This window comes from Nerophis ophidion, linkage group LG25, assembly GCF_033978795.1.
Source record: "Nerophis ophidion isolate RoL-2023_Sa linkage group LG25, RoL_Noph_v1.0, whole genome shotgun sequence".
NCBI lineage: Eukaryota > Metazoa > Chordata > Actinopteri > Syngnathiformes > Syngnathidae > Nerophis > Nerophis ophidion.
The window spans coordinates 11,632,487-11,644,986 of NC_084635.1; the positions used below are offsets into that span (position 1 = coordinate 11,632,487).

General features: G+C 41.0%; 1 protein-coding gene across 5 annotated transcripts in view; it reads right to left on the minus strand.

Moving 5' to 3' along the window:
- tspan4a (tetraspanin 4a) overlaps positions 1 to 12,500 on the minus strand; it is a 526,989-nt gene that overhangs the window by 2,975 nt on the left and 511,514 nt on the right. For all 5 annotated transcript variants that reach the window (XM_061887281.1, XM_061887282.1, XM_061887283.1 and 2 more), the window contains one exon: positions 9,133 to 9,216. In XM_061887281.1, coding sequence (XP_061743265.1) covers positions 9,133 to 9,216 — 84 coding nt within the window. The remainder of the gene's footprint in view (positions 1 to 9,132; positions 9,217 to 12,500) is intronic.

Sequence of the window (12,500 nt, forward strand, 5' to 3'; positions counted from 1 at the left end):
GGAGGGCTCAACGGCGACATCTGGCGTCCCAGGTGTGCCCCCCTCTGCCTTTACCCCTCGATGTCATTTAGCAGCCCAGTTTGGGTCCTTTCTCTTGAACCATATCCACCTGCTACTTCGTTCAGCAGCGTCAGACAGCGATTTGACAGCCCGCCGGAAGGCCTGACCTCTCAATCCCATTCCTTTCAGGAGCTTGGTTGTGGATGTAGCAACAAAACCTCTGCACCCGACTTCAACTGGTAGTACTCGGGCACGCCAGCCGCGCTGCTCTGCCTCGGCTGCTATGTCCGCATACCTCAGATGCTTGCGCTGATATGCCTCACCAACTGCTGCCTCCCATGGTACAGTTAGTTCAACAATGAACACAATCTTCTGGGAGGTTGACCACAAGACCAGGTCCGGCCTGAAGCCAGTTGTAATGATTTCAGGCGGGAAGATGAGTTTCTGGTCCAAGTCAACCTGCATTTTCCAGTCCCGGGCAGAGTCCAGAAGGGTTGCCTCCACTCTTGCAGATGGTTTTGGTGGTAGTTGTCCTGCTCTTACAAACTGAGTGGTGATTGAGTGACTAGGGATTGGGGGAGAGAAGGCTTTGTTTTTATTTCTCCTTTCCTCCAGGGTGATCGCCAGTTGTCTTAAGACCTGGTTGTGCCTCCAGGTGTAGCGACCTTGAGACAAACTGAATTTGCAGCCAGTGAGGATGTGACTGAGTGTTGCAGGGGTTTGACAGAGTGCACAAGAAGGATCTTCTCCAAACCATTGGTTCAAGTTTTTGGGTGTGGGAAGAACATCATAGGTGGCTCTGATGATGAAGCTGATTTGGCTCCCTTCCATTTCCCAAAGATCCTTCCATGTGAGCTTACGATGCTCCAGGTTTTCCCAGCTAGTCCACTGTCCCTGTTTGGATTGTGCCACTGCTGTTGCACATCTGTCTGCCTCCTCTTGTTGTCGAACCTGATCAACCACTAGCTTCCTCCTCTGGGCTGATGTTGCCTTGTGCCATGTGGGTCGACTAGCCCCAAGTCCAAACCCACCTCTCCCGTGCTGCACTTGTCCTACAATGTCTCCATGCCTGAGAGCCGATTTGGCTTGTTTCACAGCCTCAGATGGGATCCATTTCCTCCCGGTTGCCAGTCTGGGAGCAACCGCTCGGATCACCTCATCTTGAGACTCAGTCAGTGTCATGCTCAGCCTCACCTTGGTGCATTTAAACTCCTCCGTGAGGCTAGAGATGGGCAGTTCCAGGGCACCATGACCATATAGGCCGATGTTACTGAGGCACCGTGGAAGGCCAAGCCACTTCTTGATGTATGCACTGACTGTTCTCTCCAGCTTCTCGACTTTGGACATGGGGATCTCGTAGACTGTTAGTGGCCACATCAAACGGGGGAGCAATCCAAACTGTAGGCACCACAGTTTCAACTTGCCAGGAAGTAAGGTCTTGTCAATGCGGACAAGGCCTTTGATGGTTTCTTCCCTCAGCTGATTGCTCTGGTCCGAGTCTTTGAGACTTGCGTTGTACAATCGCCCTAGACTCTTGACTGGCAGCTCTGACACCAACGGAATGGAAGTACCCTCGATGTAGTACCTCTGGTCTGTGAGTTTCCCCTTGACGATAGATATGCTCCTGGACTTGCTGGGTTTAAACTTCATCCGTGCCCATGTAATGTTGGCATGAAGCTTTGCCAGCAGATGTTTAGTGCATGCAACGGTTGAGGTCAAGGTGGTCATGTCGTCCATGTAGGCACGGATGGGAGGTAGACGCTCTCCCCCTCTCAGACGTTCTCCACCCACAACCCATTTGGAAGCTCGAATGATCACTTCCATTGCCATGGTGAAGGCTAGAGGGGAGATGGTACATCCAGCCATTATTCCCACTTCCAGCGATTGCCATGATGTTGTGTATTCTGTTGTTTTAAGGCAGAATTGCAGATCACGGAAGTAGTTTTTCACCAGGTTTGTGATGGTATTTGGGATGTGGAAGAAGTTGAAGGCTGACCAGATGAGAGAATGAGGGACGGATCCAAAAGCATTGGCTAAGTCTAGGAATAAGACGTGCAGGTCTCTTCCTTCCCTCTTGGCAGATTGGATTTGGTGCCAAATCATGCTTGTATGCTCCAAGCAGCCTGAAAAACCAGGTATTCCAGCTTTCTGCACGGATGTATCGATCAAGCTGTTTTGCTTTAGGTACGTTGTCATCCTTTTGGCAACGATGCTAAAGAAGATCTTCCCTTCAACGTTTACCAGGTTGATCTGCCGGAATTGATCGATGTTTGCGGCATCTTTTTCCTTTGGGATTAACACTCCCCCAGCTCTGCGCCACACTTTTGGGATGATTTGCTTCATCCACATCACCTTCATCTGCCTCCACAGAAAGCGTAAGACATTTGTGGAATTTTTGTACAGCTTGTATGGAACTCCATTTGGTCCTGGAGCTGAAGCTGCCCTTGATTTCCTCACTGCTTCCTGAACCTCGCTCCACCTTGGGGGACTGTCGTCCAGCTGGTGTTCTGGTTGAGGTATTGGTGGCATGTCTGATGGTATCTCTCTCTGTTCAAATCTTTTATTGTCTGTGTGAGTGGTTTTCAGGTGGTCTTCCAGTTCCCTCTTTGGCACCTTAAGTGACCCACTCTTTTCTTTAGTGAAGAGGCCTTTCACAAATCTGAAAGGGTCCTTGTAGAAGGATGTTCTCGCCCTTTCCTTCCTCTTGCGCCGAGTCCTGAGGTTTTCAGCTCTCCGCAATCTTCCCAGGTGTCCCTTCAGGTCTGTTTGCAGAAGGTCAATGCTCACTCTTTCCTCCAATGAGGCTCTCTTCCATTCCTTCCTCAAAACCCTTCTCTCTTTGACCAGTCGCTCTATTTCCTTTTGTCTTCTGGACTTTGGAGGGGTTGTTAAAGGCATGTCCTTTTTCCCTGTCACGTGTGTTCCGAATCTTTCTGCTCCATAGGAGTAGATCAGATCTACCATCTTCTCTAATTTCTTCTCCACCGTTCCTTTGATTCCGTCCAGGATCTTGACCAGGTCTGCATCGATTATTTCCCACTCTTTCTTGCTGCTGGACTTTGGCCACTTCACATGAGGTTCTTCTCTAAAGCATGTTGCAAGTGGCTTGGTTCCACACTTTCTGATGTAATGCTTGAGTTACCTTCAGCCTCTGGAGTATTGATGCCCGGTGGACTGTGGGTTGAATCCTGCCGCTGAGCTTCACTCGCCTGACTTGATCTTTCTCTCAAAAGATAGAGATCAATGCGAGGTCCTGGCTTTGTTTTCTTCAAGCACTTCATCCGCCCTTGATGTATTTCAAGGCCTCTGATGGTTGTTATTTTGGACCAGCCACAGCTGCATACTCGGCGCTCTTGTCCTTCGGCTGATGTTGCTTCTTCTGTGCTGATTATCTGTTTCGTCGTCGTGTTCAATCCAGGGTCATTTGCCGGGTGTTCAGCCGATGAGTCTTCTTCCGCCCCCGCTCTCGCAGACTCTAGGGGTATTTTTCTCTTTGGACGTGTCGTAGCAATGAGGGGTGGCCTTTGTCTACTTATCAAGTGACAGAGCCTGCCATCATGGATAGCTAGTCCATGACAGCCCCGTCGGGGTCTTTCCCTCCTGTCAGCTGTCTTTCCAAGTTGTCGCACGGTCTTTCCCTAGTTGTCAGCTGCCCTTTCACTGCAGTCACTGGAATTCTCCAGTTTATCAGTAGAGCTCATAGGACTAGGTAATACAATCCCTCAGATTAATCAGCACTTAGTGTTGAGTGGGGGGTTAGAGGCAAAAGCTTCAATGGGGTCTTCAGGTGGGCAATAATAAATAACATAATATACCAGTTTATAATATATTATATATATATAAAATATATAATATATGAATAGTATAAATATATTCTACATATATTCTAGTTTTAATTGCAGTCAAGAAGGAACATATGCATTATACAGTCTTATGTTACCTGTTTCATGTTACGTAATTTGGTGTTTCGTGTAATGTTTTTTCGTGTTATAGCGTTTTGTGTTATGGCGTTTCGCATTATAATATTTGTGTTTTAGCACTTTGTGTTACCATATGGTGTGTTATGGCGTTTTTTGTTATGACATTTTATGTAATGGTGTTTGGTGCTATAGCTTCTCGTTACAAGTTTTTGTGGTACAATGTTTCACATTATGACATTTTGTGTTGTGGTGTTTCTTTTTATGGCCTTTCTTGTTATGACATTTACAGTTACAGTATTTCGAATTACGGCATTTCATCTTAAATGTTATATGTTTCACGTGACATAATTTTGTCTTATGGTGTTTTGTGTTATAGTGTTTCGTGTTATGGTGTTTCGTGCTATAACTTTTTGTGTTATAGCGTTTTGTGTTACGATATTGTGTTTTACGGCGTTGTTTTGTGTTTTGACATTGTATGTAATGGCGTTTGGTGCTACAGCCTTTGTTGTTACCAATTTTAGTAGTACAATGTTTCACAATATGACATTTTGTGTTTTGGTGTTTCGTGTTATGACCTTTCTTGTTACGACATTTACAGTTACAGTATTTCGTGTTACAGTGTTTCGTGTTACGGCATTCCATCTTAAATGATACATGTTTCATGTTTTGTAATTTTGCATTTTGTGTTCTGGTTTTCCGTGTAGTAGCGTTTTGTGTTATGACGTTTAGTGTTATGGCTTTTTGTGTTATAGCGCTTTGTGTTACGATATTTTGTGTTATGGCGTTGTTTTGTGTTATGACATTGTATGTAATGGCGTTTGGTGCAACAGCCTTTGTCGTTACAAGTTTTTGTGGTACAATGTTTCACAGTATGACATTTTTTGTTTTGGTGTTTTGTTTAATGGCCTTTCTTGTTACGGCATTTACAGTTACTGTATTTTGAATTACGGCATTCCATTTTAAATGTTATATGTTTCACGTGACATAATTTTGTCTTATGGTGTTTTGTGTTATGGTGTTTTGTGTTATAGCGTTTCGTGTTATGGCGTTTTGTGTTATAGTTTTTTGTGTTATAGCGTTTTATGTTACGATATTTTGTGTTTTTGCGTTTTGGGTTATGACTTTGTATGTAATGGTGTTTGGTGCTACAGCCTTTCTCGTTACAAATTTTAGTGGTACAATGTTTCACAGTATGACATTTTGTGTTTTGGTGTTTCGTGTCATGGCCTTTCTTGTTACGACATTTACAGTTATAGTATTTTGTGTTACAGCTTTTCGCGTTACGGCATTCCGTCTTAAATGTTACATGTTTCATGTTATTTAATTTTGCGTTTTGTGTTGTGGTTTTTCATGTAATAGTGTTTTGTGTTATGGCGTTTCGTGTTATAGCTTTTTGTGTCATAGTGTTTTGTGTTACAATATTTTGTGTAATGTCTTGTGTTATGACTTTGTATGTAATGGTGTTTGGTGCTACAGCCTTTCTCGTTACAAGTTTTTGTGGTACAATGTTTCACAGTATGACATTTTGTGTTTTGGTGTTTCGTGTCATGACCTTTCTTGTTACGACATTTACAGTTACAGCATTTCGTGTTACAGTGTTTCGTGTTACGGCATTACATCTTAAATGTTACATGTTTCATGTTGTGTAATTTTGCGTTTCGTGATATGGTTTTCCGTGTAATAGCGTTTTGTGTTATAGCTTTTTGTGTTATAGCGTTTTATGTTACGATATTTTGTGTTTTTGCGTTTTGGGTTATGACTTTATATGTAATGGTGTTTGGTGCTACGGCCTTTCTCGTTACAAATCTTTGTGGTACAATGTTTCACAGTATGACATTTTGTGTTTTGGTGTTTCGTGTTATGACCTTTCTTGTTACAACATTTACAGTTACAGTATTTCGTGTAACAGCATTCCATCTTAAATGATACATGTTTCATGTTGTGTAATTTTGCATTTTGTGTTATGGTTTTCCGTATAATAGCATTTTGTGTTATGGCGTTTAGTGTTATAGCTTTTTGTGTTATAGTGTTTTGTGTTACGATATTTTGTGTTATGGCGTTGTTTTGTGTTATGACATTGTATGTAATGGCGTTTGGTGCTACAGCCTTTCTCGTTACAAATTTTAGTGGTACAATGTTTCACAGTATGACATTTTTTGTTTTGGTGCTTCGTTTTATGGCCTTTCTTGTTACGACATTTACAGTTACAGTATTTCGTGTTACATGTTTCACGTGACATAATTTTGTCTTATGGTGTTTTGTGTTATGGTGTTTTGTGTTATAGCGTTTCGTGTTATGGCGTTTTGTGTTATAGCTTTTTGTGTTATAGCGTTTTATGTTACGATATTTTGTGTTTTTGCGTTTTGGGTTATGACTTTGTATGTAATGGTGTTTGGTGCTACAGCCTTTCTCATTACAATTTTTTGTGGTACAATGTTTCACAGTATGACATTTTGTGTTTTGGTGTTTCGTGTTATGACCTTTCTTGTTACGATATTTACAGTTACAGTATTTCGTGTTACAGTGTTTCGTGTTACGGCATTCCATCTTAGATGTTACATGTTTCACGTTACGTAATTTTGTTTTATGGTGTTTCGTGTTATAGTTTTTGTGTTAAGGCATTTCGCATTATAATGTTTGTGTTATAGCATTTTATGTCACCATATTTTGTGTTATGGTGTTTTGTGTTATGACATTGTATGTAATGGTGTTTGGTGCAACAGCCTTTCTTGTTACAAATGTTTGTGGTACAATGTTTCACAGTATGACATTTTGTGTTGTGGTGATTTGTGTTATGGCCTTTCTTGTTACGACATTTACAGTTACAATATTTCGTGTTACGGCATTCCATCTTAAATGTTACATGTGTCACGTTACGTAATTTTGTCTTATGGCATTTTGTGTTCTGGTGTTTTGTTTTATAGCGTTTTGTGTTACGATATTTTGTGATATGGCATTTTGTGTTGTGACATTGTATGTAATGGCGTTTGGTGCTGCTGCATTTCTCGTTACAAATTTTTGTGGTACGATGTTTCACAGTATGACATTTTTTTAAATTACATTAATTTTCTACCACTTGTCCTTAATGATGTTGACAAAATAAAAGAATGGAAAATGACACATTATAATACTGCATATGACAGTAGACTAATTTGGAGTCGTTGTTTGTTTGCTTACTACAAAAGACAAAGCTGACAGCCATAATGCAAACAGTAAAAAAAACAAAACAAGCAAAGACACTGAAAATATGTGTTATTTTCTGTAGTAATAGTATGTTCACTATTTTATTTAAGGACAAACTTGCAGTAAGAAACATATGTTTAATGTATCGTAAGATTTTTTGTTAAGTACCGAAAAGTACCAAAATATTGGTATCGCGACAATACTAGTTGTCTAGTATGTTCACTAATTTATTTAAGGACAGAATTGCAATAGAAAATATATGTTTAATGCACCCATAATTTTTGGTTAAATCTAAGCCAATAATGCAGGGGTGCCCATTACGTCGATCGCGAGCTACCAGTCGACCGCGGGGGGTGTGTCAGTCGATCTCCAGCCAGGCTTTTAAAAAAAATAGACCTAAAAATTAGTGATCATCAATCTTCACCAAGACGTCACTTAAATGACATTCACGATACCGGAGGGTCTTGTGAGATGACGCTGGCTGCTGCAAGATCATTATTATGAAAATATGACCGAGAGGAAGGCGAGAAACACTTTTTATTTCAACAGACTCTCGCGCCGTACCTTCCGTCAAAACTCTAAAGGCCGACTGCACATTTCCTATCTTCACAATAAAAGCCCTGCTTCATGCTGCCTGCGCTAACTAAATACAGAGCTTCGGAAAACTGGCGTGCACAAGCGATCCCTCAGAAAGCTGGCGTGCACATCACTTGTGCACGCCAGCTTTCCGAGACTCTTATTTTGTTAGCACAGGCAGCATGAAGAAGGGCTTTTATTGTAAAGATAGGAAATGTGCAGTCGGCCTTTAGAGTTTTGACGGAAGGGACGGCGCGAAAGTCTGTTGAAATAAAAAGTGTTTCTCGCCTTCCTCTCTGTCATTTTTTCATAACAATGAACTGGCAGCAGCCAGCGTCATCTCACAAGACCCTCGGGTGCCGTGAATGTCAATCAAGCAAGCTACGGAATTTGCCGCCAATGTTTTTCTTGTAAAGTGTATGGAAGCTGGATGAATTAGATGCCAAAAACCAACCACTTTCATGTGGTATTGTACAGAAAGGACAACTTTTTTTCTCCTCCATTTGAAAATGTGGGCGTTATCATCATTACTGTCTGATTCCAATCAATGCAAGTCATCAGAATCAGGTAATACACCAACTTATATTCTTGTCTTTGTGAAAGAAAGACATCTATATGTGTTACACATGCTTGTATTATCATTAAACACATTTAACTTGTTTACAAAAATGTCTCTTTCATAAATAAAGAAATATAAATGATATATATAAATGAGGTAGATCCCCTCGAGTTGGTCAATTGAAAAGTAGCTCGCCTGCAGAAAAAGTGTGGGCACCCCTGCAATAATGCATTTTTTTGTGGTCCCTTTTCGTTAGAAAAGTATTGTAAATTATCAAAAAGTGTTGAAATACAGTACATTTTGATACCAATCCCAAAATATTGGTATTGGGACATCCCTAGTCAGTACTAAATTGAATAGAGATTTATTATCACATAACCTTTAGGATAACTATCGTGTCATTTGTCAGTTTGCTTCGAAGTGCACCCAGCAGCAGAAAGTGTAAGTTCAGGTACTTCCCAAAAAGTTACATGAGAGTGCAAGGTAATACATCATTTTGCACGCGCCACGATTCCTCGTACGCTCAAAGACGTTGATTACATCTACTTTCTGCTTCATTTGGCCGCATTAGAAGATTCAAAGCACCACCCAGAGTCTAATGGCTGACTACAAATAAGCTTGCAGCTGCAGCAGGAGAAGAGTCGCGTGATTGATGCCTTCAAGAACGGAGCCCTTCACGCCACGGCATGTGTAGGCAAGTCACGTACCGAAGGAGATTAAAGAGTTTTATGGAATGTCAGACCCCCCCCTGTGTGGTCTTCGGTGGTAACACACACAAAGTGGCTGCCCTCCTGCTGTCCACGGCAAAATGTTGGGTTTAGTCAACCAAAAGTCAGGGGGTGTGAAAGCACGCGGAACTATCAAGAAGTAACTGGTGCAAGGTCCTCTAATTACCTGAGTAAGTGCTGTGCACAGAGCAAAGATCCACAAGGCCACCAGGTTCTCATTAAGCCAGTCCTTCACTCGCTCGTAGCAGGGCTGTGGGAACACAAGCACAAAGAGCATGTCAAGAGAATCCAAGGACAGCATAGTCTAGAGCAGTGGTTCTCAACCTTTTTTCAGTGATATACCCCCTGTGAACACATTTTTAATTCAAGTACCCCCTAATCAGAGCAAAGCATTTTTGGTTGAAAAAGAGAGATAAAGAAGTAAAATAGAGCACTATGTCATCAGTTTCTGATTTATAAAATTGTATAACAGTGCAAAATATTGCTCATTTGTAGTGGTCTTTCTTGAACTATTTGGAAAAAAAGATATAAAAATAACTAAAACCTTGTTGAAAAATAAACAAGTGATTCAATTATAAATACAGATTTCTACACATAGAAGTAATCATCAAATTAAAGTGCACTCTTTGGGGATTGTAATAGAGATCCATCTGGATTCAGGAACTTAATTCTAAACATTTTGTGACATCTGGGTAGCATGGTGATGCCGGGTGGTGCTCTTCCAGGATGCAGATCGGGCACGGACACAGCGTACGGTAAGAAATAACGATTCATTAAAACTAAAAACAGGCTAAGAACAGAAAAACTGGCACTTGCCACAACAGGCAAAACAAAGAGCTAGCATGTGAGCTAGAAAAACACTAAAGGCTAAGCGTGGAAGCTAGCGAGTCCAAATACAGAAAACCGAGTCGCCACTTGTGAAACACAAACAGTATGTAACACAAACTACGAGGAGAGGATGAGTGAACGGAAAAGGCAGGCTTAAATACAGAAGTAAACGATTACCAACAGGAGCACGTCAGGAAACAAATAGCAGATGGAACTAATCAGAAACTATGGTAACGGAACAAACAAGGAAGTGCACAAACAAACTCAAAATCCAAATAACAAATGATCCGGGTAGCGGATTATGACCCATTTCTTCACAAAAAAACAAATCTTTAACATCAATATTTATGGAACATGTCCACAAAAAAATTTAGCTGTCAACACTGAATATTGCATTGTTGCATTTCTTTTCACAGTTTATGAACTTACATTCATATTTTGTTGAAGTATTATTCAATAAATATATTTATAAAGGATTTTTGAACTGGTGTTATTTTTAGAATATTTAAAAAAAATCTCACGCCCCTTTGGCATACCTTCAAGTATCCCCAGGGGTACGCGTACCCCCATTTGAGAACCACTGGTCCAGAGGAGCGACTTAACGCCATAACCACGGGATCTCGGTTTTAAGGTGGTGAGTTTTGGGGAACTGTCGGATTCAATTCAATTCTTGGGGGTAATGATTCGGTTCAGGATCGATTCTCGGTTTAAAATCCATATTTTTTTCATACCATGTGCCAGTTCTATGATTAACTTCATTCCTCCATGAAAGAAATAAACACCACTGGTAAATGTTTACTTTAATTTCACCATAAATGATTCCCGGGCGCGGCACAGCTGCTTCCCAGGGGGTGATCAAGGGAATGGGTCAAAAATGCAGAGGACAAATTTCACCACACCTAGTGTGTGTGTGACAATCATTGGTACTTTAACTTGAACTTAATTTAAAGAAAGGGCAACTGCACTTTTTTGTGGAATTTTACATATCGTTCACAATCGTTATGAGAGACAAGACGTTTACTTTAATTTAGTTTATTAAGGGGGTCCGGGCAAAAAACATCGCACAATCACAAAACAAAAGATTACAGTACAACACGACAAAAAAACAAAAAACAAAACAATAACTTGGAGTTGACATAATAATGGTCATACCAAAGATGAAAAAGAGCGATATAAAAATAGCAATATGTTTTCTGCAAAAGTAAAACAAAGAACCAATGGCCTACGATTGTTACGTCTGGGTGGCATGGTGATGGCGGTGGCGCTCTTCCAAGATGCAGATTGAGCACGGACACAGCGTAAAGGTAAGAAATGAAGATTTATTCAATAAATAAAACAGACTATAAACAGAAAAACTGGTGCTAGGCAAAAAAGGCAAAACTAACAGAGCTAGCATGGGAGCTAGAAACAAACCAAAAGGGCTAGCATGGGAGCTAGGGAAATAACAGAAAAATTGCACAAGGCACAAAAAGCAAAACAAAACTTCTAGCGTGGGAGCTAGAGGAACCAAGGCATGGGATTACCGAGTCGAGGATCAAGGACGTCACAGTTGTGCGAACACAAATTGCGTGTAACACAAACTACGAGGAGAGGACGAGTGAACGGAAAAGGCAGGCTTAAATACTGGGCAGTAATCAAAAACACAGGTGCGCGTCAACCGAGAGTAGCAGATGGAACAAATAAGAAACCATGGAGACAAGATGAACAAGGAAGTGCAAAACTAGGAACCGGAAGAGTCCAAAACAAACAGAAAACACAAAAGGACTCAAAAACCAAAATCAAAATGTGATCCGGGAAGCGGATCACAACAACAATATACACTTTAGTGTACCAAAGACAAACAATAGTGACGAAAAAGTACCATAATGAATAAAATATGACATAAACAACATACTAAATTTTAAGATAATATCAATATCAAAACGCAATGACATATAGCAATGACAAAAAACAACAAAAACAATAACTTGGAGTTAAATAAATAAATGATAAATGGGTTGTACTTGTATAGCGCTTTTCTACCTTCAAGGTACTCAAAGCGCTTTGACACTACTTCCACATTTACCCATTCACACACACATTCACACACTGATGGAGGGAGCTGCCATGCAAGGCGCCAACCAGCACCCATCAGGAGCAAGGGTGAAGTGTCTTGCTCAGGACACAACGGACGTGACGAGGTTGGTACTAGGTGGGAATTGAACCAGGGACGCTCGGGTTGCGCACGGCCACTCTCCCACTGCGCCACGCCGTCCCATAATAAAGTTCATACCAAAGATAAAAAGAGCAATATATTTTTGGCAAAAATAAAACAAATAATTAAAGGCCTAAAATATACCCATTCGTGTACCAAACATAAACAATAGTGACAAAAAAGTCACTATTGACCAAAATAGAAAAAGTTCTATTTTGGTGTCATCTGACCACATGACATTCTCCCAAATCCTCTGCTGTATCATCCATATATCCATTTTGGTACAAACTCAACTCGTCGTGTTTGGAGGAAGAAGAATACTGAGTTCCATCCCAAGAACACCATACCTACTGTGAAGCATGGGGGTGGAAATATCATGCTTAGGGGCTGTTTTTCCACTAAGGTGACAGGACGATTGATCCGTGTTAAGGAAAGAATGAATGGGGCGATGTATCGTGAGATTTGGAGCCAAAACCTCCTTCCATCAGTGCGAGCTTTGAATGGTTGACCAA